General features: G+C 42.1%; 1 protein-coding gene across 5 annotated transcripts in view; it reads right to left on the bottom strand.

Annotated features, from left to right (window-relative positions):
* GPD2 (glycerol-3-phosphate dehydrogenase 2) overlaps positions 1 to 22235 on the bottom strand; it is a 132398-nt gene that overhangs the window by 89585 nt on the left and 20578 nt on the right. For 3 of the 5 annotated variants that reach the window (XM_075933429.1, XM_075933427.1, XM_006125658.4), the window contains one exon: positions 14043 to 14152. In XM_075933429.1, the coding sequence (XP_075789544.1) occupies positions 14043 to 14144 (102 nt within the window). In that variant the 5' untranslated portion in view covers positions 14145 to 14152. Of the gene's footprint in view, positions 1 to 14042; positions 14153 to 15729; positions 15772 to 22235 lie in introns of all 5 variants that reach the window. The other 2 variants (XM_075933428.1, XM_025185928.2) reach the window with 1 other exon arrangement.

Genomic DNA, 22235 nt, shown 5'->3' with positions numbered 1-22235 from the left:
GCTCAATTGATACACAGTTGCAAAGCACTTTTAGTTTAAGAGTGAGATTCTGTGCAATATCTTCAAACCATTGATTCTCAACCGGGAATATACGTATCCTTCGGGTCACACACAGCTTCCACAGGGCGTATCAACTCATCTAGATATTTGCCTAGTTTTACAAAAGGCTGAATACAAAACACTAGCAGAGTGGGTAAAAACTAAAATTTCATACAGACAATGGTTTGTGTATATTGGTTTATATACCATACACTAAAATGTGAGTACAATATTTACTTTTCAATTTATATATTTTATAATTACAAGTTGAACCTCTTACACCTGGCACCTTCAGGACCTGACCAATGCCGAACCACAGAATTGGCTGAATCATGGGAGGTCAATATTGTCTAGCAGCATTACCAACTCTTCCACTGCTTACAGGGCTCTTAGAAGAAATTAGGGGTAAAGTAGAGCTAGGTAACAGCACATAACACAGAGAGTCAGGACTGGCCTGTAAACAAACTTTAGAAGGCTACGTCTAGACTGCATTGCTTTTCCAGGATACCTCAGTATCCCTTGGATTCGGCATTGCTTTTCCGGAACAAGTCTGCTTTTTCAAAAATTTTCGGACATGCTCTTTCACCATCACCATAAACATAAGGGATATGTCAAAAGAGCACTTTTTTCCATGATTTGATGACATCTACACAGCACCAAATTTTGAAAAAGCCTCTTTCAAAGTAAATAGGAAAAAAAGAAACCCACGCAATTCGCGTACCGCAAATTGTGATTCTTTTTCCAATTTAACACTGAAGGAAACTTGGCCACACCCAGCTAACCACAATCATGCTGGACCATGGACGTTGCCAGACCAGAGATCGCTAGACTAGAAAGGTTCAACCTGTATATGGTAAGAATGAGAAAGTAAGCCATTTTGCAGTAATAGTGTGCTAACACACACACACATATTTTCAGACATGGAGGCCTCCACACTGGAGCCACAAAGCAAAGAACATTTTCCATTTTTGTGCAGTAGGTTTATGTTTGCTCTTATGGCAATGCCTGCAAGGTATTTAGCCAGCACTTGAAGACAAGGGACAAGTCAATAGTGAAACTGAGTGGCACGTTAAAAAACAATTAACTCACAACAGATCCTGGAATATACCAGCACTGTCTACACTTGACTTAATGGACTTTTCCCCACACAGAAAGGGAAGAGGTGGGACATATATGTTTGAGGACCCAGAAAGATAAGCCACCCATCAGGGGCCAGTGGGGATTGCAGGGGGAGGGCTGGGGCAGTTCAGCCTGGGCAGGGACTACCCCTTTCTAGGGCTCACCTCTGATCTTTTCCAGCCCAGGTGGTGCTAGATTCCTGGTTCCTTCTGGTCAGTGGCTCACTACCTGCCCAGGGGAGTCCTCTCTCACCTTCTGCTTCCTTCTGGCACTTCAAGGGTGACAGCAATGGAAATTTCACTTCTGCTGCACCAAGGAGCATAGATGTCCAAGGACTTACCTTCAAGCTTCATTATACCACACAGTCCTGGATCAGGGTAAGATTGGTTTTCACTGGGCTCACAGAGAGGAGGGGCAGTGTGGGTGATGGGGAGGGATGAGCCCCAAAGAGCAGAGGGGGCATGGGTGGGGTGGGTAGTGAGCTGCTGGGGGGCGAGGGGGAAAGAGAGAGAAATTAGTTGGGTACTGTACAGAGACTCTTCTAGCCTCATTGACTGCTGGTTTCTCCCTTGCAAAGGGCAAAGATCAGATGTCTGCTGACTCTTTCACATGATTTGATACCTGTGATTATAAACAACACAGCCTCTTCACATTCAATTCAATAGCAAACCCTTTTGATTTCAATAGTAACATGATTTGGCCCCAACAACAGATTAGAGGACGTTATTTTGATCAATTCCTTGTCTGTCCAGAGACAATCCTCATGCATGCTGTTCTGTCAAGCTGATTTTGCTCCTCCTACAGGTCATGCTGAGGAAAATAATAAAAAAATTATGATCATCTGTGTTTTATTTTTACACTTTTTCATGTGAGCATAATGAAAAACACAAGCTTTCATCTAGACCAGAAGTTCTCAAACTGTGGTCCGAGAACTCCACACAGATGGACGGAGGAAGAATTAAGGTTTTTTTATATAAGTCACTCTTAACCAAAGAACTTTACAATAGTTAGCAAATGGTATAAACCACATTTGAAAAGATCAGGAAGTGGTCCACCAAACACCCTCAGCAATTTTCAAGTGATGTGTGGGGCGAAAAGTTTAACTACAAAAACCAGTCAAGGTACCTCACTTTATTCTTGTTTACTTCCTATTACTTACAACAGAAAAGGAGGGAGAAGAAAAACAACAAATGAAAAAATGAGGGGGGGAGTGCAGATAAGACAATGTTCTTTTTCTTAGGTAAGTCTCAAAGGGGGAGGCAAAAATGAAGCTGAGCACAAGACCCTACTAATTCTATGTCCACCACCAGACATATTCAAGCTAGCAAAATCTAGCCTGGGTGATAGCAAACCTCAAAGCTGAGGAAGCATGGGCTGTACAAGCCCGCTGCATATTTTAAGTGTGTCCTCAAGTAGTTGCCCATGCTGCCACAGCTTCACTGCAATTATAACTTGAGCTAGATCGGTGTTTCTTAAACTGTGTGCTGCAAGGCAGTCAGAGGTGTGCCATGGAGAACAGAGTTCAAAATGGCGGCCCTTAAATAGGCAGGCGACTTTTTTGTTTTGTTTTGGCTCAATAACTTTCCCCCAACCCTTTCTTCCCCTCCACAATAACTTCCCCCCCCCCCCCCCCCGCCTCGAACTTTCCCTCCCTCCCCCAACAAAAAATTCTTGGTGTTCCTCATAAAAGAAAAAGTTATTTTTTGGTGTTCCTCAGTCTTAAAGAGTTTAAGAAACACTGAACTAGCTAGATCCAAAGTCAGCCACTCCTCTGACAGCCACTCCACCTCTGACAGCAGCATAGGCAAACCCTGTACATTTGTGCAGGATGTAAAAGGCAATGACAAAAAACGGATTAGTTAATCAAAGTGGGTGCAGTTAGCACTTAAATTACTAAAAACAATGAGCAAGGGGAAAATTTAGTCTGATCATCATAGAAGTTTCTTAACAGATTATGGAATATTCTTCCAATAGAAATGGTTGAAGCTTTATAGCTATTCAGAATTAGATTGGACAATGCACTCAAGTGTATGCTTTTAGTGGGGAACAGGACAGTAATGGAGTGCAGTCTAGTACACCCTCCAACAGCTTGACACACATGTAACTTAATCTAAACTTGAACAACAAAATACTACCTTCTTACCACCATTGCAGAGCAGCTGCTCTTGTCTATTATGCTGTTTCTCCACCTCTTCCTATTTGTGGAGATGCTTTGTAATCTATATAGTTATAAGTGACAATGGCATGATAATTTCACCATGTGGACCACACCTATGACCTCCAAACATGAGGGCATATCTTTTCTGAATGTACTGAATTACACAAATTGCTCAATTTTAGAAAATAGCTTCACTGTTTCCCGCTCTATTGCCTGTGAATTATAGCTGTTTGAGACATCTTTTATCTCTAATCCTCATGATCGGGGTTCCCTGAGAGAACCAACCAAATGGTATGATTTTCTGAAGTGGCCAATCAGCTTTGTGGTAGCAGAAGTGACTCAGAGCAAGGCCTCCAGATAAAACTTTTAAAGAAAGAAAGAAAGAAAAAAGGCATATTACAGATATTTCCATGATCTGAAGGACAGTAAAAATACATTGATATTTTAAATATGCTAAGCTTTAGGCATGTTAACCTTCAATGTCCCTTTAACAAGTAATTTACTGTTTGCCTTATAGTCCTTTGCAACATATCTATGTAGGTAGGTGTAAGACTAAACAATAATGGTTTACACTATATCCCTAAGGTGAATTACTTGACTAGACAGAAACCCAATCTACAACCTTCCATAGTTTATGAACCTTGGATAGCTTCCACTCAAAATGATTAGATCACTTTCTCCCTGTGTTTAAGCCCTTATTAGACTTGCAAATTTTTTTAAATGTTCTATACAGTTGTCACTACTGGTGCAACAGAAAACAAGATCTAATAATTAGTGTCTACCGCGGAAAGAAGTGTGTATTTAAAGACCACAGGCAATTAACAATCAGGTTGTCCTGTAATCATGTACAGTATTAATTTGAGCATAGTGTGTAGGGTTTCATGCAAATTACTTAATACATAAGAGAATGAAAGAGGCTGCTGCTGTATTATGCGAGTCAATCAATGGAGTAGTTAGATTAAAGTAAAATTGCTTCATGTTCTATTTATTATAATTAAGGAGGTACTAACCATATTTGTATACCTCCTCCAAGTCAAGTAAAAATTAATAAGCCTTTTTTCACAACCTAATTTTGAGAAATTATAATGGCCCACTCAACTTAAAGTATTTCCATGCTTTTACATTGCATACTGATTTTAGCTAGCCAGTTGCTATACAAATCACAGGAATGTGTTTTAAATAAAAGCAATGTGAACTGTAACTGAACAAAAAAAAATTCACCAATCTGATTTTTTGAATATGACATTTTCTTTAAAACCAAATCTATCCAGGGGGACGAGGAGAACAAATTCCTGACCTTTGGCTCCATTTCTGATACAATCCTATCCCACGGTACCTTTAATAAGTCAGTAGGATTCACTGAAGTTTTCCATTTTTGACACAAAGTAGAGCTAGGACTGACGTATATCTCATTTAGATGTGTCACATCAAAATTCCAGCAGCAATCTTTACTATGCTCTAGCTAAGGTCTACTAACTACTGGGTTTTTTTTTGTAGTTAAGGTCTAGTTCTGTAGCAGTCCCCACCAAAGACAAAAATGTATCTTATCTATATTTCTGACTTGAGGCCCTAGTTCAGCAATGCACTTAAGCACATGCTTAGCTTTAGATGAGACTGCTCACATACTTAAAGGTAAGCATATAAGTGATATGCCGAAATGGGGCCATAGTTTTTCATCAATAGTGAAAGATGCTTTCATTAGAAGTTTCTGGAACCTCTCTTGGATTTATACGGCAAGGAACCAATCAGAAGCCATGAAAATGTTGTGTGTCAGACCCCTTGAGGAAGGGCTTTCCATGGTCTGTGTGCGCAGTAGGTCAGGGAAATGAAGTACAAGCAATCCCTGAATCTGCAGCCCTGGGTTCAAGACCTACTGGACCTCACAGCTAGTCCACTGGAGTACCATGCATAGCTACTATGTAATCAGACAGTTGTCGTATTGCCAATCGCAAAAGTTCAAGAACCATAAGGGTTTTTAAAGTAAACAAACATAGGCACTGGGCCTCACTTTGATTTTTTAACTCCCTCTCCCACCCTCATATATATATATATATATATATATATATATATATATATATATATATGTGTGCGTGTGTGTGACAATTCTCACTAATGCATAGCAAGAGTTACAATTCTGGATCCCAAACTTGAATTACCTATGCACTCTCAACCTCTAAGTCAAGTTGGTGACCTTGTCACTCAGAGAAAAAAAAAGTCAATAATGCATATCCCCCACCTGCTGCCGTCCCCTTTTCCCAAAAAATTCCCATAGCTGTGAAAATTCTTCACCCTGTCCCAGGCAGTGGGGGAAGTTCCAATAAGAGTGCTCTTATGCCTTTCAAGTCCAGTCTTTCAAGACTGGAGGGAAAGCAGAAAGAACAAAGCAGAGGATCTGAAAATTTTTTAACCAAGAAGGGATGAAGGTGCAGATCCTGGACTCTTTCTGCTTCCTTCTCCCCTCTTGTAAATAACATTGGCCACTCCCTCCCCTATTCAAAAACTTCTCTCAGCTCCTGATAGAAGAAAGGGAGCTCTTTCACTGCCTCAGCTCCAGTTGTCTATTCTTCCCCCAAATGACTGATTTTAGGAGATTGCTATTTTGGACAGTATGGGTTTAGACTCACCAATTAATCTGATTTACTGGAGCTGGAACCATTTTAATAGTGAAGGTGCTGAACATCAGCCCCCTTACTCCTATCCACCCTAGGTGCAGGGCCAGCGGCCAAGGAGGACAGAGCACCTGAGCCCTCCTTCTATATCAAAACAGTTTCCTCACCCACAAAATGTTAGGTTATGCTAACTCCATACTCTGTATATATTGATGACATATACATACATATTAATGACATGTAATGTCATTAATGTCTCACACCTGGAATTCTGTCTTATACACTTATTTAGGTTCTTTCCCAGTCATGGTATATCTGTTAGATTGAAAAAAGGACATGAACTTAGGTAGCTTCCTACGACAGTGGTTTTCAAACTATGGGTTGCAACCCACTACTAGGTTGCGGAATGTCAGGCACTGGGTCTCGTTGCGACAGGGTGATCAGTGAGGGTCTAAGGCAGGCTTCTTGGCTGTTCTGACACTGCAGACTGTACTGCACCTCAGAAGTGGCCAGCAGCAGGCCCGGCTCATAGGTGAAGGCTGAGAGCAGAAGAACGCACGTACTGCTCCTGCTCTGAGCACCAGTCTGCACTCCCACTGGCAAGAACCTGCTGCTGGCTGCTTCTGAGATGCAGTATGGTCTGCAGTACTAGGACAGGAAGGAAGCCTGCCTTAATACCCCTACTGCATTGTTGACTGGGAGCCACTTAAAGTAAGCACCTCCTGCCCTACCCCTGCCCACCTCCAAAGCTGAAGTTCTCATCCTCAGCCCCATCCCAGAGTTCACACTTTAGTCAAATTATGTTGAGTTGTGGGTATCAACAATTTTCTTCAACTGGGTCATGAGAAAAAAAAGTATAAAAAACACTGCTAGCCATCTTCAACATTTCCTTGATCTATGCTAAAGGTCACAAACATATATGGACTTTGTGCTTTAGGTCATCAACACTAGATGAAAGGTCCCAAATATATATGCTAACTTTGCACTTTAGCTCAACATACAAGAGGTGACCTGTAAGTTCCTAGCTCTTTTTTGAACCCTGTTAAAGTTCTAGCCTTTACCGCATCCTCTGGCAAGGAGTTCCACAGGTTGACTGTGCACTGAGTGAAGAAAAACTTCCTTTTGTTTGTTTTAAATCTGTTGCCTATTAATTTCATTTAGTGATCCATAGTTCTTTTATTGTGGGAATAAGTAAATAATTTTTCCTTTTTTCACTTTTTCCATACCAATCATGATTTTATAGACCTCTATCATATCCCCCTTTAGTCTCCTCTTTTCTAAGCTGAAAAGTCCAAGTCTTTTTAATCTCTCTTCATATAGGACCCGTTCCAAACCCCTAAATATTTTTGTTGCCCTTTTCTGAACCTTTTCCAAAGCCAATATATCTTTTTGAGATGAGGCGACCACATCTGTATGCAATATTCAAGATGTGGGCATACCATTGTTTTATATTTATATATTCAGTATACTTTTAATTCTGTAAAACTACAAAGAATCTTTAAAACTGAATTTCAATTATTTCTTAAATTATATCATGCGTAAGCCAGATAATAGTGATCAGAAAGTATTTAATGACAAATGAACCAAATGGTATAGATGGTTGAATGAACCAGAAATGCATCAATTTCTAGCTATCTACTACTATTTATGTTCATGTATCTGCACTGCATGTAAGTTTGGTTTTTTTAATTCAAAAATTTCCCGTCATTAAATTAGTTCTGAGCAACAGACAACGTAAAAACTTTTAACAGGTTTTTAAAAGATAATTATCACCATCCCTTCAGTAAAGAGTTGTGGCAATTTCAACATGTTGAGCTGGACATAATATTACCAGAAAAACAAGACTCCAGGTTCAAAGAGGGAGCTAGTGTGTGTAGCTGAGTATTTCTATAGCTATACCCAGGTGAAAGAATAGATCCTTTGGTACAGTCCTAAACAGATACCATATTAGCATACAAAGAACATGATGCCTGGCATACTTGAAATTGATAGATAGTGATTCATCTTACTGTCAATTAAATGGGAGACTGAAGGAAAGAGGCATACAGGCATCCCATCTGCAATAATGTGATTAGTGTGGCAAAAAACAAGTGTGTTTATTGAAATAAGTGATTACCGCTTATATCTACAATTTCTCAGGAAAGCGTTCCTTGAACAGTTCTGATTACATTCTTTCGGAGAACAAATTTAGTTTGGCAGTCTGTATTAAATCTTCAAGTTCTAAAGTGTTCTATAATCCTAAAGTAAGCATTTCTGATAATAATTTGCCCTGTGTTATCACTAGATAGATTTACAGCATCAAACCCATGGCTATCATTTGGTAAAAGAAAGATTTTGAAAAAAAATCCTTTTCAAAGTGAAATATTCATCCTATTATCCCCATCCAGATTCACATTCCCTGATAGCATGTTGGGAATTACACACAATTTCTGTACCGGCTCAGAAGATGCGAGTCGCTTACAACCCATACATATATAGTTTTGCTCTTTAACTCAAAACTGTAGAAACTTAAGGGGTCCCTGGTACAACTCAAGGGTTTTGGCCAAAACGGCAGACATCTGTTAAAGGAAGGAAATGTTACCATGAAGGCATGAGAAAAACAGAGTGAACCAGCCACAAGGAAGGACAATCCGGTCAGTATCTTCACTACTTACCACAAAATAATATGTCACTCCTTTTCATATGGTTAGTGTCACTGCTACAGGGTTAGCTGTACCACTGCCTCCATTCTGATCTCTGAGTACACCCCCTCAAGTGTCAGGAGTCATGCATCTCCCTCTCCTACAGTGGAATTCTGCAGTTCTCCAACTCTCAAACTAGGCTACAAGGCCTAGAGCAGTGGTCTCCAACCTTTTTACACCCAAGATCATTTTCTAAATGTCAGGGCAAGCCAAGATATACCCCCATCCGTTCCCCAGATCCTCCCTCCCCCCCCCCCCCCAACTTCAAGGCTCCACCCTCTCCATTCCCCTCCTCTCCATCATTTGCTGTCCCCAGCCCTTGCTCACTCTCACTGGGTTGAGACAGGAGATGCAGGATTTGAGGTGGGAATGAAAGATTTGGGTGGGGGAAGGGGTGAGAGGTGCAAGCTCTGGAGGGGAATTTGGGTGCAGGAGGAGGTGGAAAAGGGGATGCTGCTTCTGGGAGGGGGCTCCAGGCTGGAGAATTTGGGGCTCAGGTGTAGGGTTGGGGTGCTCAGCAAGCTGCAGGCTTTGGATGTGGGGAGTTGGGTTACGGTGTATGAGGGGCTCAGGGCAAGGGAGAGGGAGTACGATGGGCTCAGGGCACTGGTTTGCAGTGTGTGGGTGGTGCAGGAGTGTTGTGGATCAAGACTCGGGATATGGGGGTTTGCAGAAGTTTGGGGATGTGAGGGCTCAGGGCAAGGGGTTCAGATGTACGATGGGCTCAGGGTTTGGGTCTGTGCGGAGTACAGGAGAGTGTTATGATGCTGCAACTAGATGGGGGATTGGCCCCAATTAGGGACTTGTTGGCCAGGCTTAATTTTTAAATAATTTATGTCCAACACAAAACCTTTCATCATTGTCTTTGTTTATGGGAGGGATGGGGAGCCTGTTTTGGGCCATCGACCCACAAAAAAAATCAGTTGGGCACCACACAAGTGAGATGTAAAAACACACCCCTTCAAAAAAAAAAAAAAACCCAAGCCTCACTGAGAGAGTCCTAATTGAGACACCTCACTCCCCTGGCACTCCAGCCCCCTGGGGAGAGGGTAGGTAGGAGATTCAAAGCCTTGGGTCAGATGAACTTTTCTGGGACTCCAGGGTTAGTGGATTTTGTAGGCCCTTCTACACTCTGAGGTGAGGCCAAAAATGAGGGATCCAGTGTGCAGGACAGGGCTGCCAGTGATTGGGATACGGGTGCAAAATTTGGGTGGAAAATAGGGCACAGGAGCAAACTGGAGGTCTGGTCAGTGACCAGGGTGCTGGTGGGGGTCTGGGCAGAAGCAGGGTGCTAGATCGTGTCTGGCAAGGGAACAGGGTGCTGATGGAGGTCCAGCCAAGTGGCAGGGGGGAGGGTACTGGTGGGGGTCTGGCCAGGGGGAGGGGAAAGGGGCAGCTTGGCCGGTACCTGGGAGTCTCCAGGGGCGAGGATCTCTGGGGCAGAATCTGTGGGTAGCGCTGGATGAAGCACGTGCGACTCCTTTAAAAAAAAAAAAATCCAGATGCTCTGGATCCTGCACCGCTGTATTAAATACTACCCCCCTGGTTCTCAGGAGCACCGGGAAGGAAGGGAAGACAAGAAAGCACACACGTTGTTGTGAGTAGGGAGGAGCGTGCGCTGTCTTGTCTTCCCTTCCTTCCCTGTGCTGCCTGCCTTCCTGTGGAGTGGGGGGTGGGCCCTGCAGCAGTGTGCCAGTGCCCACGTCTCAGGAAGCATGCCCACTGTTGTGGAGAGGGGAGGAGCAGCATGTGCTTCCTGAGAAACCGGATCTGGCAGCCAGCCATGGGACTTTCCCCCCGCTGCAGGAAGCCAAAGCTAGCTCCATTTTTGTGGGAGGTTGTAGTGCCAGCATGGGCTCCTCGTTGGGGGTGGGCGGGCTGGGGACACCTCACAATCAACTGACTATGACTCCGTGAGCGACTGGTTGGTGATCACAGGCCTAGACGATCACCTATCCCGATCAGTGGCTACAGTGGTGTTCAGCACCAGCCATCCTCCCACCAGTGATGAAGACAATGACCAGACAGAATTAAGACTTTATTCTCAGAACACTAACAGTGGGAAAAATCATCAGATGCAGGGGAAACAGATTTTAAAACAGTTTACAGGTATAGGCTCCCCATCTGTTGACAGTAACCCAGTCAGTCCCAGCTGCTTCAGAAATCCCAGCAGTTGCCTGCCTCAGTCTGAAGAGCTCCCCGACAACTTCTCTCTACAGAAAGAGTTTTTAATCTCTCAGTTCCTTGGCTTTTGGCCCTGGTTGTCCAAGCAAATTTGGTAGGCTGTACAGGAAGCTGAGCAGGTATCCTCTGCGCTAATGGCTCTCCCACTTGTCCTGTAACAACCCTGAAGTGTTTGCAGGGTATACCCTCTTTTTCCTCACAGCCCACTATTAAAACTAAATATATTCATGCAGGAAATATCCTAATGATGATCAATATTCAGGAATTATTACAAAACAGCTCCATATTCATGAGTTAAGCCATGTGATTAATCTGCCTTTTGCTGCAAAAAAAATCAATGCATATACAATGATGGCTTGAAAAAGAAGAGTGTGCCAAAATGAACTATCACTGCTCATCAATTTAGCAGAAACAGGCAGCTAATGTGCTCATTCAACAATTCCCAGCTTTCCCTCTCAACTTTCCAAATCTCCCCAACCCAGATGCCAAAACCTCTACTTTCCACCTGGTAATTTCTATGTTGCAGCTATGTGATTTCAGTGCAAAAATCTGAAATACCTGAATGTGAGAGACAATGTAAAATTCATTAGATTTTGTATCAAAATTAACAAGAACTGCTGTACTGGTTGCGTTATTTGTTTACATAATGAAGACCTCAAGTTGCCCATGTTCAGCTTGATGCTGGCTGCAGCCAACATTTCAGTTTGTGGCACCAGAGGGCCACAGAATCCACTGACTTTGCCACCGCACTGAGGTGCAACTTGCCACAGAGTAAATGAGAACATGCTTACAGATCAGAGGAAATCCATATGAATATTAATTTAGTTTCTCTGTCTGATTGTGTGACAAATTCTGTTTTTAAAAAAGCCACAGACTTACTACAATGTGTAGCCAATTAGTATGCATCTTGGGGCAACATCCTTTCCTGGCTCTTGTAGATGGGAAGATCCTTTGCCCTAGCATATATTTGATTGGCAGGCATTATTAAAGAGAGGACAGTTGTGCTGGGGGATATGCTCATAGCTTAGATATGTCAACAGTGTAAATGAGCTGTTCTCCATTGTGTCAATCCCTCCAGTTATGTCCCACCTGCTGCTCTTCATTGGGTTTTTAAAGCTTTAAAAATTACAGCTATCACAGAGCATATGTGCAACTTACTACACATGGAAAATTATATGTTGTTCACTGGCCAGACTTCTTGCCTATATAAATGCTAGAATTTTTCAGATAAGTTTTTAGGGTGAACCTACAATGGGCAGTAGCTTTAGAGATCAGGTCAAAAGCTAATGTTTTATTTGGCTATTAGGGCAACTCCTCCCAACAAAGTTTTACATCCATCCAAGAAAAAAAAAAATAATAATTTGTAGATGGTTTCTAGTACTGATGAGAAGGGAGCATTTCTCTGAATTGTGGGACATCAAATTCATAAAAATCCAGAAAAAAAAACAACAAATGGTCTGGTAGCACTTTATAGATTAACAAAACATGTAGATGGTATCATGAGCTTTCGTGTGCATAGCCCACTCCTTCAGATGACCGGAGTTATGAAAAGAGGATATGAAAATTCAAAATAAATAGGAGAAGAGAAGGGGAGGGGGGATTAGAGAAAGATGTTCTGTCTCCCACCCCCCTTCCTGTTTACTGGATAATGGGTGTTAGAATCTTGTCTATTGGTGAAGACATAGCCTGCACTTCTACTGGAGAAGCATGCTCTTGTCTGAGATTAGGAGAGCAGTGACCCTCCTCCCCCAAGGACTAGAAGATGGGAGGCACAGCCAGCAACGTCCTTAAGCCAGTCACTCAAGAGACAGTGCTGGGGACAGCAGCACACTGAGATAAGTCAGGGAAGAAGCATGTGTAGCAGAAGCAGTAGTAGAACAAGAATGGTAGATGTTGCAGAGAGGTGAAGGCAGGAGCACCCCACAGGAAAACACACACACACACACACACACACACACACACACACACACACACACACACACACACCCCTAGCCAGAGCTCTCCAAAGGAGGAAGAGAACACCACTCCCCTTCACTAGGCAGAGACCCATTTTCCAGTAAACAGGAAGGGAGGGGTGGGTGACAGAGCATCTTTCTCTACCCCCCCCCCCCCTTTCCCTTCTCCTATTTATTTCGAGTTTTCATATCCCCTACTTATAACTCCGGTCATCTGAAGAAATGGGCTGTGCCCACGAAAGTTCATGATACCATCTACATGTTTTGTTAGTTTATAAAGTGCTACCAGCCCATTTGTTGATTTTTTCTGTAACAGACTAACTCAGCTACCCCCTGAAGCTCATAAAAATCCAGGTGTGTAATTAACATGATACAATTAGAGCTAAGTGAATAATGGATTTTTGGTCTGGTTTTTCTTCCAAGCAGGAAAATATTTTATTTATAAAATTTAATTTAAATAAAAAACAAATTTTCTTCTAAACTCAAAAAACTGTTTTGAATCCAGCAAAATGTTCCAGTAGACTCAAAAATCAAATGTTTTGTATTGTTTGTTACTGACAAAACTGGAAAACAAAATGTTTCAAAATGAAGAGAATTAAAATATGTTAACTTTGAGGGCAAAAATCCATTTTTCCCTAGTGGAATTTCTCTGCCCCCCCAAAAAAACTTGGCTCTCGTTATGATCCTGATAAGTATTAGCATCCTATGAAAATCAAACCACTTTATCAATTGCTTACATGATTGCTTCACATCTCAGGGCTCATCTATACATGTTAGGTAACTCACTTTACAGGAGTATCATTTCTGAAGTGCATTAATGAGTTACACATTAATTGTTCCATGTAGACCCTGCTGATACATTTTAACACAGTACTGTTTTAAGCAGTACTATGTTAGAGTGCACGAAGGAACCTTTAGTGGGCATCAGGATGTATGTAGAGAAGCTTGAATTTGAAAACAGTGGCCCTACTCTAATATGTTACCTTTACTGGTAAAGAAAAACGTATCCCCACCCTAACTCAATAGTAGACAAGCAATTTTCAAAAACATTTTTACGGGAAGATTTAAAACATCAATTTTAAAATGGTTACAAGACTAATATTCATGGGTTTTTTTACTATTCAAAGATCTACAGCAATGAAACATCATTAATGCAGTACTCTAATTTAGTTTGAACAAATTCAAGCTGAGAGGCCCTTGGCATTCATATCCAAACAAAACTATTAATATAAACCTAACATACACGTAAGCAGATTTTAAGTTTCGTATTTTATCAGAAATCATAATTAATACTTACGTGTTTGTTTCTATACTCAGACAATTGAGAGAGTCCAAAAACTGTTGCTATCGCACCTCCTCCAATGAGAGCCGTTCCTTTTACTATCTTACGAAATGCCATTTTTTACTCTATAAAAAAAAAGAAAAAAAAAGTAAAATTAACATGCTCATCCATGTTAGAGTTCAGACCATGTAGAACAAAGCACTTATTTTAACTACAATTGGTGCTGTAATCGTGTAAAGTTTGGGAGTAACAATATACTGTATTAAATGAATCATTTTGCTTGTAATATTCCTCAGACAGAAAGAAGATGAATGCAAAAATCCTTGAGAGGAGGGGGAAGGGGAGAGGGAGAGGGAGAGAATGAGTGAGTGAGTGAGTGAAGAAAGTGTAGCGAGAGAATATTTAAACACCCTCACTAATATAAAGACATAATGCTTATCTCAGCTGAAAGTAAATACTTCTATGCAGAAGCGGCTGCTTTTGCCATAGAATCTCAAGCACAGCTAAAACTTCCTACCACTAATGACAGGTGAATTCCAGCCCACAATTAGACTCTTTGCAAATAAGCTGGCCCTTTTGAGGAAGGGAGGTCAAAGACCACCACTAGCTAGCTATCCTTCACCATTGTCCAGGTTCTTCTTACAACCCCACTTGTCCAATAAGACTACACTCTAATCTGTCACTGGGATGCAAATGAGGGATAGGGAGTGCAGGGCCAGGGAACCTCCTTGGCTATAGGTTATCACAAATTAATGGTCTCTCCAGACTCTGGCAGGGAATGAGGAAGGTGTCCTCTTCCTAGGACTCTAGCTTAGGGATGTAAGCAAGTAGTTGAGTCAAGTACTCGACTACTCGCTCCCCCTCCCCTCCTTGCTGCATCTGTATCTGAAAGAGGCAGCAGCAGTGGGGAAGAAGAGTAAGGGAGGCTGCCACAAAGCAGCCTCTGTGGGTCCCAGAGCTACCCCACTGCGGCTCTGGCTCTTACTACATTTAAAAGGCAGAGCCACAGTGGTCCAAGAGCTGGCACGAGCCAGGACTATCAGATAGAGGCAAGGGGGGGGAGGGGAGAAGAGAGGGTACTTCAAAGCAGCAGCGACGCTTGAAGTCTGGGGCCAGACCCCAGGCTGCACACAGCGCTGCCGCTTTCAAAATCTGCGTGCAGCCCAGGGACAGCTGGGATGTCCCCAGGCTGCACATGGTGTTTTAAAGCAGCAGCAGCAGCAGCACGTGGAGCCCAGGATCAGCTGGGGACTCCGCAGCTAACCGGGCTCTGCGCAGCGTAGCTGTTTTGAAATGCCATGGGAGAGCCCAGCATCGGGATGCGCGTGGCATTTCAAAGTGGCAGCACCGCGTGGAGCCCGGTCTCAGCTGGGTACTCCCCAGTTGACCCCGAGCTCCACATGGTGTTTTTGCCTTTCAAGTGTAGCAACAGCTGTTGGCTGTTGCTACACTTCAAAGGGAGAGGCACCCTATCGATAATCGAATAGTCAATGTATTTTGCATTGACTATTCAATTAGTCAATTACCTGATACTCAACTTCCTTACAAGTGAGACTAAAACAGTAGCTAGAAGTTATTCAAAATTGTTTGGATAGGAAAGTGGCTTTTGTCCATGACCCTCACATTAAAGAGAACTGACTCCATGGTGAGATTTGGAATAGTAAAAAGTTTAAAGCACTGCATGAAATCACAATTTTCTGACCTTTTAGGAAGTAGGGTAGAGCACAGTGAATGGCAGAATAATCTAGTTAGAGAAAGAAAAAAAGATATAGTACTATAGATATTATGATCTCAATGCCTGTTCTCTTAAATTAAGTATATGTTACTGCTTTAATAATGTAGAAATTTATTGTCAAGCACCTGCAAGAAATAATCCCGAGTGACAGAAGAGCGTGATTCGTATAATCCTATAAATATTAGACTAAACATCCAAAAATAATGTACAACTCTATATACTTGATTATTTCCTATCTGCTAGATGAAAGCACTCCAGTCTCTCCAACAGTATGGAAGGACACCATACAGATGTTTTAAAGACATGTTGAATAAAATCACTCTGTTCCAAATCACCATCACTCCTAATTCAAATAGATCAGTTTGATATATTAAACTGAGGACACAAGGTCAGAAAGCCATTTTTAAACAAGCATGTTCCAATTATATCAAACATCTGGATATATAGTATGAACGAGAATATCATTCTCTCAACAGTACAAAGAAACGTAAAGAGAAACAGCAAAGCTAAGATTAGAAACAAAAAAGAAATGTATTTGATTGTTGCCCTCTAAGGTGGGCCTATATGGATTGGACACCCAGGAGTTCGGAAGAAAAGTCATCAACAAGTCATCAACAAGGTTCCTCTGCAGCATGCATATCTGTAGAAGTTTAATTTCATTGTACAGGTTGGGTCCCTATAAAAGCACTTACTGAAAATCAGGCCTTTTTAAGGTTGGGCATCTGAAAAACTAAGGCACTCAAAATCATTAGACTCTTTTAAAAAAACACCTTGTTTCAAATTATTTACTAAGTGCACGTCAAATTATTTGTAGTTTGTTTCCCTGACCCCATTTCAACAATAGCAGGATAATTTCATTATACATTTGGGATAAAACAATATGGAAAATGTTTCGATGAAAAACATAGGGACACTTCTTTCTACTTAAAAGACCAGAGGGAAGGGTTAGGCAGCAGACAGCCCAAAGAAAATTTTCCAAAAATGCTCTTGAAAGGGTTTCAAAAAACCTTCAGAGCACTGCTCAGAGCTTCAGTCTCAATAATCTGGGAGTCCAATTTGGACACTGCTGTCAAAGTCCGTGATATTTTAATCCAGTTCTAGACACATACCTACAAGTTAGATTTTCTTAGCCAAGTAAACTCAAGAGGGTATCTGTACTCAAATTACTTTGAGGTAGGCTAGTTTGAATATGAATTCTTTTGCAGTGAATTGTGGGAGAGCTTATCTGTCCTTTCTGGGTACATGGTAGGAAATGAGTGATGGTACTCCTCCAATGCCTTCCCACAAGCAGAGCTAGTCTGCATTCATACTACAGAAGAGTCATCTTCACAACTGATAAATTGTACTAACTTCAACATAGCCTCTACCCCTTGATGGGCCAAGCTACTGGAGTTAAAAACACCACTCTACTCAAAGCTAGGAAAAAACACTAAATATGTACTCTAAGCCTTGCCATGAAGACATCTTCATAGATTCCATAAGAGTTTTTACACATCAGAGATAAATAAACCTCTAACAAAGCATCATCTCTATATTACATGAATCCATTAGTAACAGTCTAGCTCATAACATTGTCAGTGTGAAAAAAAGCAAATGGATAAGTTATTAGATCCATCCCTGAAAGGATGAAAAATAAAAAAAAACAAGCAAAATATTCCTGAATGACTCAGGTACATTACTTCATCTGAACAGATTCTGCCTATAAGGTTTATGAATGAGCTTTACAACATACTTGTGGCACAAGCAAGAGGAAAAGTAAATCAGCAAGTTCATCTGTGTTCAAACACATACCAAAGCATGTGCCCTGATTTTACAGATTAATAATTTCCTGAACCACAGCCTGGAAATAAATGACTTCTCATATAGCGATGTACAGACAAGCAGCAGATTTGCTTTTTAAAACTTCCATCAGCGATGTTGCCAACCTAGTGCAGTTAGTCTACCTCTTTTTCTTTCACTAAATTCACATGCACTTCCTCAATGGAGCTATGTAAAGAACAGATCTAGCTTTCTGTTTCACCACAGTGCAGGAGAGGAGGCACAGAAAACAGTAAAAGAAATATCCTTGATGCTATGAAATATCCTTGATGCTATGAAGATAGATGCAATAGATGAATCCAGATAAATAATATAAATACCTCAAAAACTTGCTGAAATCTTGAAGCCAGAAACCTCAAAAAGATTCTGTTCCACATTCAAATCACCTCATTTTCTCCAATCTGAACTATCCAATTAAACAAAAGAAGTCCTTGAAATCCTTTTTTGTGTTTTACTGCAATACAATTGTCTCCACTAGCAGACACACCACCTTACTTGATTTACTATTCCCGTCACGGTTTTTGTAAAGTCAGCAAGAATACCCATTATAAACCTAATATCTTATTTTCATAGCTGTTTCAAAATGTGACTACAGTAAGTCCCCGGGTTACGTCAATCCGACGTAAGTCAGACCCCTAGTTACAAACGGGGAGGGGCGCAGCTAGTGCGGGGTGCCTCCCCCACTGTCGCCGCCTCCGGCAGCGCGGGGGGCGCTTCCCCCCAGCAGACCAGGGAGACGTGGAGCTAGCGCCTCCCCCTCCCCCCCAGCAGACCAGGGGGCCCGGAGCAGCTTTTCTCGCCACGGAGGCCGCAGGCGGCAGGACCGCCGAGATGCGCCGCGGTCCCGCCGCCCGCGTACTCCACGGCGAGAAAAGCCGCTCCGCGTCTCTCTGATCTGCTGGGGGGGCGGAGCTAGTGCACCCCCCCCCCCCCCCCCCCAGAAGACCAGGCTTTTCTCGCCGACGCCTGGGGTAGAGTAGCTGGCGTGCTGCCAGGTTGGTCCCGCCGCGCCAAGGGTCGGCGCTACCAGACCAACCCAGCAGCACTCCAGCTGCTCTGCCCCAGGCGTGTCGGTTTCAACAGTGGCTGAATCTGGATGCCTGGGACAGAGCAGCTGGGGCGCTGCGGGGTTCGTCCCTGCAGCGCCGCACCTCGGCACTGCGGGGACCAACCTGGCAGCACCCCAGCTGCTCTACCCCAGGTGTCCCCAAGTCAGCTGCTGCTGAAACTGATCAGCGGCTGATTCCAGGAAGCCCGGGGCAAAGCAGCTCTGCCTCGGGCTTCCTGTAGTCAGCCGCTGGTCAGTTTCAGCAGCGGCTGAATCGGGGCCACCTGGGGTACAATATGTACCAGTTCTGACTTACGTACAAATTCAACTTAAGAACAAACCTACAGTCCCTATCTTGTACGTAACCCGGGGACTGCCTGTACTGCAGAGAAGTGCAGAAATTTGGGAATGTTATGATGAAAAGAGAAAGAAATGATGAACATATGCAAAATGATCAATACTCAAAAAGAACTAAGGAAATCAACTAGAAAAATTATATTGTCATCATCAGCATCTCTCTTAATATTTAAGGAATCACAAAAGAAAGTGGTAATGATTATACATTTACCACATCTAAATTCTCCACAGCACTCTATGTATCACTACACCTACTGTAAAGTTTATCCATAGCTGGATTAAGCATTCGGTTTGTAAACTAGTAAATTCCATATTCATCTGGAAGTAGTTTCACATACCTTATACAGCAGGAGTGCACTTCAGAAAACATAATGAACCTCCAACTTGTAAATGCTTGTTCTGGGAACACAATATGTTCCAGAATTCAAGTGAATTAAAAATAAAGAACAAATTAGCATTTTCCAATACAAGACAAAAAACAACCTACATTATCTGAGAATTAATTGGCCATAAAGAAAATAAACAGAAGCAATTCCTCATGCTGTTTTATATCGTTTATATTTCTAAACCATGAAACCTGTATTTTTTCCGTGAGTGTGAGTGTGAGTGTGAGTGTGTGAGTGTGAGTGAGAAAATGAGAATACTAGGACTGGAAGGGACCTCGAGAGATCATCGAGTCCAGTCACCTGCCCTCGTGGCAGAACCAAATACTGTCTACACCATGCCTGATAGACAGTTATCTAACCTACTCTTAACTATCTCCAGAGATGGGGAGTCCACAACCTCCTGAGCAATTTATTTCAGTTTTTGACTACCCTGACAGTTAGGAACTTTTTCCTAATGACCAACCTAAACCTCCTTTGCTGCAGTTTAAGTGCATTGCTTCTTGTTCTCTCCTCAGAGGCCAGGAAGAACACTTTTTCTCCCTCCTCCTTGTGACACCCTTTTAGATACCTGAAAATGGCTATCATGTCCCCCCTCAATCTTCTCTTTTCTAAACTAAACAAACCCAATTCTTTCAGACTTCCTTCATAGGTCCTGTTCTCTAGACCTTCAATCATTCTTGTTACTCTTCTCTGGACCCTCTCCAATTTCTCCGCATCTTTCTTGAAATGCGGTGCCCAAACTGGACACAATACTCCAACTGAGGCCTAACCAATGCAGAGTAGAGCGGAAGAATGACTTCTTGTGTCTTGTTCACAACACACCTGTTAATGCATTCCAGAATCATGTCTGCTTTTTTTGCAACAGCATCACACTGCTGACTCATATTTAGCTTGTGCTCCACTATAACCCCTAGATCCCTTCCTGCCGTAGTCCTTCCTAGATAGTCACTTCCCAGTCTGTATGTGTGAAACTTATTGTTCCTTCCTAAGGGTATGTCTACACTTGCAGCCTAATTCAAAATACCTATTAAACCTCATTGCAGGAGGAACAACAGGTATTTTGAACTAGGGCTTTATTTCAAACGCCCGTTTCACTGCAGTTATTCCGGGATTGTCAATTTCAAAAAATGGCACCTAGCCGGGAAGATGCAAATCAAGCACGGGATATTTAAATCCTGGGCTTGATTTGCAACTTCGAATGCCTACATTTGCAGCCCTAATTCAAATTAGGCTGCAAGTGTACACATACCCTAAGTGGAGTACTTTGCATTTGTCTTTATTAAACTTTATCCGGTTTACCTCAGACTATTTCTCCAATTTGTCCAGATCATTTTGAATTATGACCCTATCCTCCAGAGCAGTCGCAACCCCTCCCAGCCTGGTATCATCCACAAACTTAATAAGCATACTTTCTATGCCAATATCTAAATTGTTGATGAAGATATTGAAGAGAGACGGTCCCAAAACAGACCCCGAGGAACCCCACTTTGTATATCTTTCCAGCAGGATTGTGAACCATTAATAACTACTCTCGGAGTACGATTATCCAGCCAATTATGCACCCACCTTATAGTAGCCCTATCTAAGTTTTATTTGCCTAGTTTATTGATAAGAATATCATGCAAGACCATATCAAACACCTTACTAAAGTCTAGGTATATCACATCCACCGCTTCTCCCTTATCCACAAGACTCGCTATGGTATCAAAGAAAGCTATCAGATTGGTTTGACATGATTTGTTCTTTACAAATCCATGCTGGCTGTTACCTATCACCTTGCCACCTTCCAAGTGATTACAGATGATTTCCTTAATTACTTGCTCCATTATCTTCCCTGTCACAGAAGTTAAACTAACTGCTCTGTAGTTTCCTGGGTTGTTCTTATAATGCCCATTTATAAAAAGGGAAATATTTGCCCTTTTCCAGTCTTCTGGAATCTCTCCTGTCTCCCATGATTTTCCAAAGATGATAGCTAGAGGCTCAGATACTTCCTCTATCAGCTCCTTGAGTAGTCTAGGATGCACTTCATCAGGCCCTGGTGATTTGCAGGCATCTAACTTTTCTAGGTGATTTCTAACTTTTTTTTAAAAAAAATTTCTAACCTACCCCCTTCCCACTAGCATTCACTACGTTAGCCATTCTTTCATCAGACTTCTCGGTGAAGACCGAAACAAAGAAGTTATTAAGCATCTCCGCCATTTCCAAGTTTCCTGTTACTGTTTCGCCCTCCTCACTGACCAGTGGGCCTACCTTGTCCTTGGTCTTCCTTTTGCTTCTAATGTATTTATAAAAAGTCTTCTTGTTTCCCTTTATTTCTGTAGCTAGTTTGAGCTCATTTTGTGCCTTTGGTTTCTAATCTTGCACCTGCATTCCTGTGTTGTTTGCCTAAATTCATCCTTTGTAATTTGTCCTACTTTCCATTTTTTATATGACTCCTTTTTTACTTTTAGATCATGCAAGATCTCGTGGTTAAGCCAAGGTAGTCTTTTGCCATATTTTCTATCTTTCCAATGCAGTGGAATAGTTTGCTTTTGGGCCCTTAACAATGTCCCTTTGAAAAACTGCCAACTCTCCTCAGTTGTTTTTCCCCCTCAGTCTTGATTCCCATGGGACCTTACCTATCAGTTCACTGAGCTTACCAAAATCCGCCTTCCTGAAATCCACTGTCTCTATTTTGCTGTTCTCCCTTCTACCCTTCCTTAGAATTGTGAACTCTATGATTTCATGATCACTTTCACCCAAGCTATCTTCCACTTTCAAATTCTCAACCAGTTTCAAGTACATCAAGAATCAATCATTTAATTGAGGAACATAGCTCAGTGCTACAGTCCAAAATAAACAACAGTCGCCCTCCATCTACCAGC

This window comes from Pelodiscus sinensis, chromosome 7, assembly GCF_049634645.1.
Source record: "Pelodiscus sinensis isolate JC-2024 chromosome 7, ASM4963464v1, whole genome shotgun sequence".
In the NCBI taxonomy this organism is placed as follows: Eukaryota; Metazoa; Chordata; order Testudines; family Trionychidae; genus Pelodiscus; species Pelodiscus sinensis.
Note: the sequence above shows the minus strand (reverse complement) of the source record. Positions and strands in the feature narration are given on the sequence as shown.